Source organism: Larimichthys crocea, chromosome XXII (genome assembly GCF_000972845.2).
Source record: "Larimichthys crocea isolate SSNF chromosome XXII, L_crocea_2.0, whole genome shotgun sequence".
Classification (NCBI taxonomy): domain Eukaryota; kingdom Metazoa; phylum Chordata; class Actinopteri; family Sciaenidae; genus Larimichthys; species Larimichthys crocea.
Window position 1 is genome coordinate 11987363 of NC_040032.1, and position 14956 is coordinate 12002318.

General features: G+C 41.9%; 1 protein-coding gene across 1 annotated transcript; it reads left to right on the forward strand.

The window, feature by feature from the left end:
* The first annotated feature begins 6926 nt into the window (after positions 1-6926).
* On the forward strand, positions 6927-14338 carry samsn1b (SAM domain, SH3 domain and nuclear localisation signals 1b). The gene is made up of 10 exons (XM_027273724.1): positions 6927-6999; positions 7147-7229; positions 7477-7600; positions 7687-8033; positions 10567-10665; positions 12330-12462; positions 12729-12880; positions 13237-13437; positions 13520-13670; positions 14046-14338. Exons 1-10 carry the CDS (start codon positions 6945-6947, stop codon positions 14237-14239), a joined length of 1539 nt encoding a protein of 512 aa, XP_027129525.1. The 5' UTR covers positions 6927-6944; the 3' UTR covers positions 14240-14338.
* The last annotated feature ends 618 nt before the right edge of the window (positions 14339-14956 follow it).

Here is a 14956-nt window from a genome sequence, read left to right on the forward strand (position 1 = left end):
AATGCCGGGTAAACGCAAGGTTGGGAGCGGGGTCAAAGGTGAAGCCTCCATCCCCCGTTTTGGATGAACATGTCGGAGTAAATGTGAATTGCACTCCGTGTGTTCGTCCTGAAAGCGGAGGTCACACTGTACCTACAGCAGCCGCAGGTTCAGGGCTGAAGGTGTAACTGTGATTTAATATTCTAATTATTCACAGTTGGAAAGCTTATAATGAGAACTGATGGATCGTATTATAGTCAGACTGTCAGAAGAAGAATTACAGTGTTTAATTAAAGTTTTAAAGAATAACTGTTGCTGCATTGGATGAAATTTATGCAACTAATATAAGATCCCACGACGGCCGTTCAAGGCTCGAGGTGTCTCGAATGTTGAATAATTTAAATAAGCACATGTAGAATATTTACCGTCATCAAGCCGGGTTTCTGTACATTTCCCTCCTTGACAGGTCTGAAACAAATTGCAGATATTAATGCTACAGAAATGTGATGACGGATGAGATGAGCTCAGAGCCATTTTTAAAATCAGGAGGTGTGACACTGCCATCTACAGGAGCGAGGAAAAGCAGCCGGAGCCAAGTCAAGCACACGCTCTACTTTTCCAGAAAATGACACAATGAATGAGCCTAATGTGACGATGAAGACCAAAACCAGAAGACTCTGCTGGAGTGAGAGGAAATGTGTGAAACAAACAGATGATCAGAGCTGCGTTAAGCAACATTTTGATAAAGAAATTGGCTATAAATTGTTTTTTTTGTTAAAGACTCAGACATTTAATCGCTCCTTTGCATGAATCCATCCAGAGACGAGCATCAGCTGCAGCCAATCACTAAAAATCTAACACTGATACTAGTTCATGATCTGTGATGTTACGTCGTGAGGCATGTTTCACTGTGTGTGCTTCAGTCTCATCTGCACACACACACACACACACACACACAACAACAACAACAACAGAGACTATTTTTGTCGTTGCTGGTTATTAGGTTGGAACATTCAGTGATTAAAGTAAGGCCTGCTGGGTCTGTAAATATTTAAACTTGTGTTCCTGACCCGCCCCAGTAGAGGGCAGCACTCTGGCACTCCAGCACCAAAACACAGTTCACACATGAAAAAATTCAAAAATGACATTTCTGATTTGATCTGTGAAACACTTCCTCTTTTATTTCTTCATCTCTTGGAAAGGAGCGATGCCATTTCAGTGACAAAGCAATGGAAAAATACTTATTTGTTTGTTTGGGGTTGGCAGCAGCTCGGTCTGTTGGGACCTGGCTTGGGAACGGGACGGTGTCCAGTTCAAGTCCAGCAGGGACTACAGTGTGGAGAGTGGACTGGTGGCTGGAGAGGTGCCAGTTCACATCCTGGACACTGCTAAGGTGCCCTTGAGCAAGGTACAGAACCCCTGACCGCTCCCAGGGCACTGATACGTGACTGCCCATCACCCCACCATCGCTCTGCATTCGCTCATCTGTGAGCTCATTGTGTGTTTGTATTGTAAGTTTATATAAGTGTCAGCATTTCTTCTTTCTCTTGGTCCCTAACACACAATTTCAGCCTCCACTAAACGGCTGAGATGTCCATTTATGGTAGAAGTATACTTTAACTACAGTTACCGTAGTACAGGAAGATCAATGACAAACACAAGAAAGCTATTTTCTCTTCTTAGTATTTGCTGTTCACTTCAATTTTAACAAACTATTTTGTCACCATTCAGCTTTGTTAAAGTCTGTGTAAAGGCATTTCTTTCTTTCTTTCTTTCTTTCTTTTTTCGGTCCAGGATTTTGTGGGCGGTTCTTAAAGGGCGGCTCGATGACACGCCGAGGCCACCCTGAGCAGAGAGACAGAGATGAATTCATCTCAGCTCAGAATGTCTCATTTTTACCTAATTTCCATAAACGTGTCGATATTTTTAATCATTCATATTTGGCTGGGTGGTTAATAACACGTCCTTCTTTGGTCTGACTAATTCAGAACACATATTTATAATTACCTTACAAAGACTTTGAATAATTTTCACCAATATTAGCAGCATCTCTGAGGATTTATCTGATTAGATGCTACATTACTGTGTTTCAGATGTTTTAAATCATACAGTGTGTACGTGAGTTCCCATTTCTCACATGTTCTGTTTTCACTTCCCTAATAAAGCTGACAGGGTAAGGTAAAGTTCAGATTGATGTATAATTAATTAGAGGAAGTCCAGAACAGAACGAGGGTCATGGACAGGTCAGAGAGGTGACATTTAAATTTAGGAAATGCTGACTACTGATTAAGGAAACTAAGAAGGCGTTATGATGCTGCAGTGCATCCTTGTGATATTCTGGATGATGACACACCTCAGTCGAGTCTTGGCTCAATCAGGTTGCGTTAAGTTCAACTCGTGGTACCAAAAAAAGGCTTAAAGGCTTTAAAACCAGACCGGGATTTCCAGATCAGCACTGACTGGTGTCATGCGGTGTCTCTGACTGTGGCAGATGTTCTGCAGCGCTGGTCACAATCCAGCAGCAGCAGCAGCCATAACATACTGAATATGCAGCCATAACATTTTTAATATGCTGCAGCACTAATAGCTACTTAGAGGATTGTGAAGCCAGATGAGCTACAATGGGCTTTCAGTGAAGGGGAGCTCAGAGGCCACAGCAGCAAATCACTGCTGAGGTGCTGCCAAGCAAACGCTCAGTGGTCAAGAAGTCAAACTTTGTCCAACATGAGTTTATATTTTATGTATTCATATCAGTTTGTAGTGCTAACTGGATGTCTCAGCATCCATCCTTATCCGGGTCACAGAGGGGGGCCCAGTTCATCCGAGCGCTGTCACACATAGAGACAAACTCATTCACGCTCACATTCACACCTACCGGCAGTTACGAGTCAACAATTAACCTGCATGTCTTTGGACTATGGGTGGAAGCTGGAGTGCCCCATGCAGAGACACTGCACCACAGTACAACCCTGGATTAGAAAAGAAATAAATAATACAAAATATAATATAAACCTATTTAATTTCAAACATTTCCCTCGTGATCATCATCAGTGTGTTTCCATGCATCATGGAAAGGATAGTATCGGATGTTTTTTGAATATTGACACATAAAAGAGATGAAAAATCCCAAAAAATCTATGCCTTTTTTTGCTTTGACCAATTTTTTAAATTCAATACAGGTTGTGTCTCCATTCAGGGTCCTAGTGGTCTGAGGGTAGGAGCTTCTTCCCAATCATAGCTGGGAGAAAAGGTTGTTCTGCAGGTGGTCTTAAATGTGCACCATCTGGTATAGATGTCTTTTAGGCAGGGTGGTCTGTCCCTGATGAGTCTGCAAACTTTCTGAAAGTGAAATGCCAAAATGTCGATTATATTTATTACACAGTATGTACTAACCATCTGTAAAATGTCAGAACAAAAAGAGAGAGAGAGACTCCTGAGTAAAACATAAGTAGCATCTTAGTTCCTTATTACCAAAGAAACATTGTTCTCATTCTCTGACCTAATTCTGCAGCGGAGCTCAGATCACAACATCATGAAAGGTTTTTTTTTTTAATCTCTGGATGAGAGACAAAAAGACAGCGGAGGCAGGAGAAGGTGTAGACAACTGTACCGGGAGGAGGGAGGAGCGGGTGAAGGAGCTTTTCAAGAGGAGATTAACAATGAGCCTGACATAAATAATAATTCAAGTAATGGTGTTTTCAGAAGGATGATCACTGGGATCACTGCCGGAGAAAAAGAGCAGGAGGCTCAAGACTTAAACTGATGTTTATCCTCAGATGAAACGACTGTAATAATCTGTAATAACATGGTGAAACACTGATATTTCCTCAAGTATGAGTGCTTAGAGAGCAGGTAAACGTCTCTGCGGCTTCAGTCTCTGTTATACTGTGGAAAAACAGGCAGATATGTTCTAGTCAAATCCAGGTTTGAATGAATGGCAGGTATTACAAAGTATTGGACACAGATCTTGGCTTCAACACGTGTCCAAACACATGAAACACGTTGATAACGTGACACAGAAACTCATCAGTAAAATGTGTCTGGGTTTGCTTTGTTTTTTTCCCCTCAGTAAACTCAGAAGTTTAACCTCACTTAGTGATTACTTAATCTCTATCAAGTCATTATCATAATCATTTCAGACACAGGCCAAACAAAGCCAGCCTGTGTTGTTTATTGTCTCGTTGTCACGGGTGGCCCGGCTCTTTCTGTGGCCAGTGTTGGACAGCGATGGCTCACTGCATCTATTGGATTATGGGAGGGGATTTGAAGCTAGGATTAGGCCATTGGGTTGTAGACAGCATGGGGACTGTGTGAGCTTGTGTGTGTGTGTGTGTGTTTTGAGTGGGAGGGTGTGTGTGTGTGTGTGAAAGTGTGTTTGTGCATCCCCAGAGGCCAACACTGCTGCAGCTTTTTGTCTCACTTGGCTTCATCCAGATCTTTGGCACGGACCTTCAAACATGAACCTGTTCTGCTTCACACTGGTAAGATGCATCATCCTCTGAATCCCTGGAAATTTATTTTTTTTTGCTTTGTCTGTCGGGATCATTTGTTTAGACCCTGCGGCCTTAAAAGAGACGATAAGTAGAAGAAACCATGTGTGCCCTGTGGGACAGAAAGGTGATGTTATTGTCTCTCTCTCTGGGGAACGAGACAAAACTGCAAACAACTTTCCCTGTTTGTAAGATTCATTAGGTTCCTCTTCCTTTGCTGTGCCTGTGTTTGCTTCACTGTGTTGGCTGCTTACAACTGTTGATGTAATATCTTCATATTTGTTTAATTAATCATTATATAATGGTATAATAATCCTGTTAACAAATTTCTAACGTTGTCTAATGTAATCACAGTTGCATCTCAAGCATAAGAACTATTTCTTGAATGTTTCACCAGTTAACATGTTGTTCTATTTATGCTTGATCTTAATGTGACATAACTCATTAATCGAGTGGGAAATGAGTGTGATCAAATGAAAAGTTTGAGTAGCTGCGATTTCTTTACAGCTACAATGGTTTGTTGTTAGTTGTGTTTACAACCTGCATACGTTCAGTTAGATTAGTAGTAATTTATAGTAGTATCTGTTTATACGAACGCTGACCGCTCTTCCGCTCGGTGCCAGATTTGGGGCTCTGCTCTAAATTTAGCAACAAAAACAGTAACAAAGTGTCACCAGCCTCGTGAACTCCAAACTCTAACAACACAATATAAAATGTTCTGCTCGCCCGAGCGAAGAAATGAAAGATTTATGTCGGTGTTTGCACAACTGTGATTTATTACGGAGGCGTACAAATATGACAATCAATCAAACCCGTCCCGTTCTCTAAACAAATAGCGGCCGATCCCATAAAATATGACACGGGCAATTCATAAAGGATGAGCAAGTTTGACGAGGTGTGATTTTAAGCTTGTAGCCAGGATTTTAGAAATACTGAGACATGAAAAATGCATTGATTCATTTAATGGTTTAACCATATTTTCTGCATTTGTTATGATATAAAGTTTCTCAAAATCTTCTCTGTAATGTCAGATATGTAATACTGCTGAAGAAATCATCTTAACTTTTATTTTTCTTCTGATATTCATTCTCCAGTAATATCAGAATCAGCCTTTAAAAAACTATCATGTATAACACGTGTCATGGTTTGTCAGGCCTTTAAACATAGATTTTCTCTGCTGTGTTTTATGTTTCAGTAAGCACTTGGAGCTCAGTTTTAATCCATCTTTACATATTGCATAAAATACTTCCCACATCGATTATGATCCAGCATTTTATTTTCACATGTTTGGACATTTTGATTAAATCTGAGTGTTCGTGACAGAGCGCTGATGTGCACAACCCCTACGACTGAGAAAAGTACAGCAGAAGTGTGATGAATATTGATCGGACACGTTCGAGTGGTTAGCTGTACATGCAGAATAATCACACCAGTGAAGATGTCAGAGCGTTAGATTAGAAGACGTTCGTTTCCCCCTGATGTACAGCTTCATTGATTTTGCATTGCAATGACTGATACTGTAGCTTTTAAATGAGACTGCTGCCACAACACCATGTAGACGGATAACTGTTTTCTTTTTCCCCCAGGAGGGCTCCACAGAGAGCATATACCAACCAGCCTGCAGCCAAACTCTCAAGGAGGTCATACCCAAGTACCAGTGCAGCCCTGTTCTTCTGAAGCCTGAATGGGGTGGCTCAGATCCATCCATTCATTTTGTAAGTTTGAAAACCTCCTCATCTTGGTGGTCAGAAATGCCACTGTGAACACTAAAGTCCAAGTAGCCCAGCTAACAAACTAAGAGAACATCAGCTAACAGCAGCTACGGTTGGCACCACTTTACTTTAGTGTCCATCAGGTCAAAGTCATTAGGATTCTGCATCCGGGGAACCTTGAATGTCTGTAAACTTCGACCCGTTGTTGGTGCTAGAGGAAAAGTTACATCAGGATTACTCCTCTCGGTTTCCTGGAAATTTCAGACCAATCCATCGATTAGTTGTTGGGATATTTTAGTCTGGATCAAAATGAGAGACCTGCTGTAGCTATTTATATTTATTTATTTCCTCTCTTATTGTTTCCTTTATAATTTTGAACTTGTGTCTGTCTTTGTTTCCCTAAGGACCGATCTCAGAGTACAAAAGTGAAAAGGAATAATCCGAGGTGTGTGAGTTTAGTTTTAAAAGTCAGTTTATGTTCTGTAGTTTGACTTATGTCCCATTAGGAAATTAAAATATTTGTAATTTGTCGTCTCAGGTCATGTCTGCCAACATCAAACCTGGACAATGAAAAATCAGGTTGGTAAAAATGATCAAATGTTGCTTTTGTTTTCAGATGGTGACTGATTTTATGCCAAAGTAAACTCTGAGCTCACTTATCCTGAACTTAAATTACTCACTGAAGCTTTTTGTACAGTTACAATATGACAGCTTGACTTCCACCTCCTGTATTGCAGACAAAGACGTTAATCATGCTCGCTGGATGTTCTCAGGAGACAAGACGGACTCGTCTCACCAAATAAAAGTCCACAACAGAGGTAAAGAAATACGTCTAACCAAAGCCACGGTTCAGCAGATAGAAAATGAAGCTGGTGCCGGTGGTTCAATGCTAGTGTCTTTATTTGTATGTTTGACAAGATATAATTATCTCAGCATTGTCTGACCTGTGTGGATTGATCCTGCAGAGGTGTGTAAACATCTGACAGGGAATCAGAGCAGCCCGCTGACGAGAGACAGTGACAGGACACAGACACACCTGCGAGCTCAGGTAAAACCACATAAACCTGCTACGTCACCTCGGAGGAGGCTTCAGTAGATGCAAGTTCTCACACTTATCTCATCGTTTACTGGTGGACACAATCATATCATCATTGTAATCTTCTCTAATCCCGTACCCACACCTGACACACCTGGATGTTAACTTCGTCATCTCATGCAACAGAGGGACAGAGTAGATTCTGTTACAGTGAGCTGCTAGTAAAAATGTGCGTGCACGTATCATTTCTTAATTACAGGGCGGTGAAACTGCAGCCGACACAGCAGAATCGATCCACGCCACAGGAAGACTGAAGAAGTTACAGAATCTGATGCAAACAAAGAAGGGACCTGGAAAAGTGAAGAGTCCATCTGAGGATAAGGGTGAGTTATTGTGGATGCTGTTTTTTCAAACTGTTCAAGAAGCCTCATTAAATCTGTTATCAGAAATCATTTCTGCTGATCATCAGATCATCTGTTGAGTAACAACAATCCAGTGCTGACCTGCATCGGTCTGGGGAAGACAACAAAGCAGCAGCAGACCAAAGACGAATGTTCAGAAGAGGAAGGAGTTTGCAGCCCGCGGCTTGGGAACTATCTGTGGAGCCCGTTTGAGTGCCCTCAGCCCTGGACTCCCTTCTACCACACGTGCCACCAACCAAGACATGAACTGTGGGTCTGCGGCGGCGCCTTGTCGCTGCCCCGGACAACAGAATGGGATCGCTTTGAGAGTTTGATTCAAGAACTGGACAGCAAACAGTCTGATCCTCCACAAACAACCTGCTCCATCACAGATCCGCAACCCTCACAAAACACCGTAAGATGTTCTTAAATATTATTACCATCAGAAAACGAGTTCGACGACTCACACAGTTTAGTTCAGGAACTGGATCCAAATGCAGGAGCTTTAAATCAGGATAAGGCAGCTAGTATGTCCAGGCAAAAACAAAGGTCAACAATCCAAAAAAACAAAAGTCTAAAATCCAGAACTGAGAAAAACTAGAAGCAGGAGCACACAGGCAGAAGACAAAACAACGCAGGACTGGGAATCCTGGACACAGAAGCAGAAAACACAGACTAAATACAGAAGTGAAGGCAAGATAACGAGACACAGGTGAAACTAATGAGGCTGGAACAGGAAACACAAAGTAACACAAGACAAGAGAGAGGGGAGACTTACAAAATAAAACAGGACACACACACACACACATACAAAGTTACATATCTTGTTTGTGTGTTGCAGCTACACACTCTTCACACACTTCAGCTTACACCAGGAATTTCTGGAGTTGTCCAGTGGTTGCTTAGCAACTGCTACCAGCCAAGAAGCAGTCCGACACATACTGTACCTGCCATGTAAGATCACATCTATCTTCAAGGTTCTGTTTGTGTCCAGTCTGTATTACAGTATATTTAACAGGCTGATGACATTTTATGATGACACACATGATATTTAGATACGTATGATACTCGTGTCTTTGTAGGAAGCAGCATCGAGGCTCTGGGCTGTGATGTCTCTCACTCTTCTGTTGTTAATCTGCTCTCAGCTCTCCAAAGTATCATTAAACTCTCAGGGCCCGGCTCTCTAATTGCACCTCAGAGCTCGTTAGGGAACATTTAGACTAACTGAACTGTAATTGAAATTTCCAGGTTAATAATTATTTTTTTATTGCTTTTAGGGTATCTGTGAACCAAACGTTTTACTGCTCGCTTTCATTTTCAGCCTCAGTTAGCGTATGCTTCATAAACTGCAATTTAATAATCATCTCGTAATCGTACGAAAACAAAACAGATGTGACGAAATTACACAACGCTGTATTGGAAGTGTGTCGACCGTCCTGCTGAAATCCTCCCTAAATAAGAATAAGCATGAAGTTAGCAGCAGCTTTACGGCTGAACGTCGCGGAGATCCAGGGAGGAAAGATGAGAGGCTCATGCATGAAGGAGTGATGGAGTTAAAGGGCATCGCTGAAGTGTCTCAGCTTAGACTACACATCTGTCCAAGTAAAGATGCTATTAAGTTACATTATGGGGAGTGTTGGATCCAGGTTTTTGGAGCTTTATCAGGATTTTTGGGCACTCGATTTTGACCATTATATTCTTTAAAAAACAAAAACAAAGCTGTTTCTTGTGATTCCCACCTCAACATTATGAAAATGCATTGGTAAATTACTGTGGATTTTACTTGGAAAGTAAAGTTTTATTTATTTATTTCCTTTTCAAGTGCACAATAACTAGCAGCAATGGACCAACATGCAAACAATAGTACACTAAGCATGCTCATATCCTCATCCCTTTCCTCTAAAAACAGTACTGTAGTGTACAGTAAAAAGTACTTTAGGCGTGCAGAACAAGAAACAAACAAACACATACAATATATATACACACTTGTATCTTGCACCCATACACGTATAAGCATGCATGTTGTACAGAAGAGAAGAAAGATCCACGATGTAGCATAATGAACTCCATAAATGACACTGATGACAACTGATCTCAGACAGTTATTAGTTTAGGGTAACTATAACCAACTCTCTTAAGACTTCATGTCATCTTTGATCGTATTACAACAATATTACATACATCTATTCAGCGTTATCCTTTGGCACAACAGCTAGAGAATCACCGACTGAAATCAGACAGCGTGTTTGCACCATGAATACTTATTATGTGCATGTTTGCAAATTGTTTCCCGCATTAAGGACAGTGGTATTAATAGTCGCTTATCCAAAACACTTGCTCGCGTGACAGCGAAGCCTCAGTTTGCAAACGGTCAGTGTTGGGAAATAAGCCAAGCGTCAGTGTAACAGATGTTCCACGGTGCCGAACGGCTGCTAACTGATGTTAATGGCAAACAACTAAAGAATGACTCATTGCCTTCATATCGTCTCCCTCCGTTTTAATGAGAACGACATCACAGCATGAACATAGTAATCAGCATAAAATCAATGCAACATGATCGTTCAGATGCATATCTAAGACGTATGCATGGCTGTCAGGGTTTAACCTAATTCAGAACACAAATCATAAACACCAAGCTGTTTACGTTGTGGGGTCACAGTGAGAACATACAGATGACATGCCCATCTGTCACCACAAAACATACATTTTAATCTCTCTTTTAACCAAACAGTTGAACAGATTCAGACAGCCTCGGATGAAACCGCCGGATAATGGAAGCTCTCTGGTGAGAGAACCAACGTCCTCAATGTGTCAGCTTGTCCACTGAGGAATTTAGCTTTCTCTGCATCGCGCCAAACCCAAATCTTTAGACAGAAAATGTATGTATGTGTGTATTTGGCAGCTGTGGAGGAGATCTCTATTTACAGTGTGTTTTGTCTTGATAGCAGAATCCAACCAAACTGAAGCTGCAGAGGAAAGAGACGGAGACCTCATCGCTTAGAGACAGAAAGCACATCAAGGCCTCAGCAGAGAAGACAGACAGTCATGTACGTCATGCACTCTACAAAGCTCACGTTAATACACCCAGCTTTAAGTTTCTGTGGTTCACACCTCATAAAATAACATCTGGCACCAACCAGCTACATCTGTCAACCCTGCACCTGTTCCACCAGACTGAAACCCATCAGTCAAACTAGAATTTTACAGAAGGTTCTTTACAGACCGGTGTCACGGCTAGAACTATGGCTTGAACCCAAACGCACAACTCAGAAGACAAAGTGCAAAATAAACAAATCTTTTATTATTAAAGTGGAAAAGAAAATCACTCACAGGGAGGAAAACACTATGGAACCTAAGAAAACTAAACCACTCAAGAGAGGAAAAACCTACTAACAAAATAAAGGATAAAGATAACGAACAAAAAAAACACTCTTACGAGCAACTTGACTTGGATGAGGAGCTGGTTCACAGGTACATAGGATGAGACGAACTGGCAACAGACAAAGGGAGATGCAGACATATATACACATGGTAATGGGGAACAGGTGAGAACAATCAGACAGGTAGGAAACACCAGGGGAAGAGGCAAGTTATCTGAAACGAGAGGAGGGGAAAATGTCAAAATAAAACAGGAAACCACAAGACAACATTGACACAAGACAACCTAAACATGGCCAGCTTTCTTAGTCCTGACAACCTTATCTGGTTAACCTGGTTTAAAAATGGCTGTAGCTTTAATAACAATATTTTAATTTGTGTATAATGAGCCTCTAGGAGCTACAGACATTGTGGATCCTCTTGCACAGACGCTAAACACCGACTCTAGACAGGACCTTTTGTGTTTTTACATGTTTTGCAGTCCATGTAGTTTCTTCTTCACGCATGATTAATCATATAAGTGCACCTCCGGCTGGTTAATTGTCCTCCAGCCCTCCTTAAGGCTCCTTTTTTAGGAGAATGCATGTGATATGTCTGCAGTTTGATCAAACATCCTTTAGTCACATACTTTGTGTGTTCGTTTTAGTTATTTCCAGGCATCCCTCACTTGAGAAGTGTCTGCTTCACTCTTTCCGAACCCGATCAGATTGAATCATATAAGCTTCTTCTATAGTTCTGATCATCATAATGTGGCTGGTTTATGCAAATGCACAGTGTTTACCTTCCCTCCGTGTTCCCTGCACCCAGAGCTCGTTTGCTTTGGTGCATTATGCGTCATCTGCTGGACTTTTGCCGGGATATGTGCGTGCAGCTCAGGGTGGTAAACATTGTTCATTTGCATGTTTGTGCTATCCACATTGTAATGATTTCCCAAGTGCAGCCTCGTACGCTGCACCGAGCTGCACTTTGATGGATTGGTGCAAGGTATGGTACGCACTGTGACGGTCCCCGTACAGGAACAGGAAGTTAAAAGCTCAGCACAGGTAGTTGGGGGATTAAAGCTCATCACACACCCTCCCAGGTCCCGGCTATAAAAAGCAAGGCAACTCTTTCAGGATTAAGTATTTTGCTTGCCAGAGGAGCTGCGTGTCCCAGCATAAACTAAGATACTGAGCTGTTCAGTCACATGAGGAATCAGACACTGCAGCTTTGGGTCCTGACTCAGCTTTCTGGTTGGTTAGCTTTCTCTTTTGTTTGCCTGTAGTGGAAGATAACAAATGACAGAGAAGCAAAAGGGTATAATAAAAAAACGTGACTTTTTTTTTCTGTGCAGGGTGGAAACCCGCAGAGAGATGAAGCAGAGAAAAGAGAAGTTGGAGGTGGAGGATCATTTTCTATAGGACACAGGCGGTCCGGTATCTCTCTGGACTCTCTGTACAGCCTCAATAGTGGACAAAGCTCTTCAAGTAAGCACCCTCAGGCAGAGAGCCAAGTGCACTCTTCACACCACAACCTGATGAATTATGCAACCCTTGCTTGTACACTCCAGTATCCGATTACTCCCCTTTAGATGCACTAATTCGTAGAGCTACACTCCTCTCCCTGACAAATCTCAGACTCGGGGTGTCCTAACTATTGACGTGTGGACAACTCAATTAGAAAGTGATAGATCTGAATGGAGTGAATGGCACGCCCTTTATTGAAACCGCTTGTTTGTCTGCATGTTCCCCAGGTGGAGTCACCAGTGGGTCAGACTACTCCAGTAACAGAGGCAGTCTGAGACTGGAGGACGATCTATTGTACACCGGACAGTTCTGTGGCAGAGCCAGAGTCCACACAGACTTTGTGCCAAGTCCGTATGACAGTGAATCCCTCAAACTCAAGGTAAGCGAGGCTGAAAAGTAAATGGAAAAGAAATAAACTAATTGTAGGGCTGCGTAACTGTAATTGTATTATACTGAGACTGGACCGCTGCGGACTTTAGGATGACAGTTATTGACCAATATTTATATTTATGGAGGGACAAAGTTCAGGCCTCATTCAAAAGTTTACCTGAAACTTATACGATGATTCAGCTGATAGATAGATAGATAGATAGATAGATAGATAGATAGATAGATAGATAGATAGATAGATAGATAGATAGATAGATAGATAGATAGATAGATCGATAGATAGATCGATCGATCGATCTCCTCTGTGTTTGAGATGTTTCCAGTCAAATAAATGTTTTCATCCAGGTTGGAGATGTGATTGACATCATCGCCAAGCCGCCCATGGGAATATGGACGGGTGTGCTGAATGGCCGAATGGGAAATTTCAAGTTCATTTACGTGGACGTGCTGACAGAGGAGAGTCCTGACACGCACAGTGAAGCACAGATCCACAGAGAGAGACAGAAATCAACAGTCCAGGAGGTTTTAAGGCGCCTCAGTTTGGAGGTACCGTGTTCTTATTTGTGACTGATACTGAAGGCGTTCCTTCGGGCTTCTGAATGCTTGTTTTTCCGTTCGCTTTCACCAGGAGTACTCCTCGTCCCTGCAGCTGAACGGTTACCAAACGGTGGATGACTTGATGAGGTTGAGGGAGCACCACCTGACTGATCTGAATGTGACTGATCCAGAGCACAGGCATCGTCTGCTCGCCGCCGTCGACTCCCTGCAGCAACTGCGCCGTGAGTAATGTGAAACACACACACACACACAAAAAGGTCATCCAAGGACAGTGTCACCACGCACGTTTTGTGACATGATAAAACCAGAAAAAGATATGTTTGGATTCAGAAAGGAAAGGGGACAAGTGACATTGCACCTCGAGTAGATAAGACTGGGAGGGTATCCGGGCCACAGCTAAAGAGGTTAAGGATAACAGGATAACCCCAAAGAGCCTTTCTGAGAATAAAGTAGGACGCACAAGGACAGTAGCTGCAGACAGATAGGCCGCTGAGCCTTGATGCACAGGAATAATGGCTGTAAAGGATTACGCACTGCTCATCTATTCAGCTCTGTGACAGCAACATCCAACCGACACCACCTTCTCTGCTCTGCAGCTGACAGACAGTTGGAGAATGAGGCCAATCAGGAGGCCGAGACCCCCGGCGAGAACATGAAGGCAGATACGAACAACTGCCCAAGAGACTCTGGATGCCACATGCCATCTGACAGCCCTGACAACAGCGCAGAGGACACACACCTTCACTTCATCTCCGAGTACCCTCTAACGGCTGAGACGACGGCTTCGTGACGAAACGTCGGTTTTATGTTGCTGTTTGTGAATCAAAAGCTGTGTATGTATTAATGATGTACAAAATCCACGATGAGCCTTTACAACTGTTAATCCTCAGTGTCCATAAAGTGTCAGACTTTTGTTTCCTGGAATAAAAAGATTTTACATCTGTTTTATTTTTAGCATGATTATATTTTACTCTGACAGAGAGAATCAGCATGAAATGTAGAAATACATTTATTTATATTTTAAGTAGTGCAGACGTCTACGGCTGCAACTAAGAATAATTAGGTCAATCCAGAGATTATTTTCTTGATTAATTGATCAACTATTCTATCAGAAATAACAGAAAACAGTGGAAAATGCTGACATGCAATTTCCCTGAGCCCTTCCTCCCCAGAAAATGTCATTTAAGAAGGTGAAATCAGAAATCAGCTGATTTTTGGGGCATTTTTTGCTTAAAAATATTGCTACTGATTCATTTTCGAGTGTTTCAGCAGTACAAACTCATGGTGAGAGGACGACATTTGTTATAGATCCTAATAATTTTAAATAACAAAGACGCCTTATTTACTTTACACATTTTCTGAGCAGCTAATATGACTGTAACCATAGTAACAGTGTTGTGAAGTATATAAAATATGAATATAGTGTCAGTAACACCTGAAACAGCAAACTCAGACAGCAGTGTCTTAACTCTAAGGCATGCTGGCAGGTGAACGAAGTTCAGTTTTC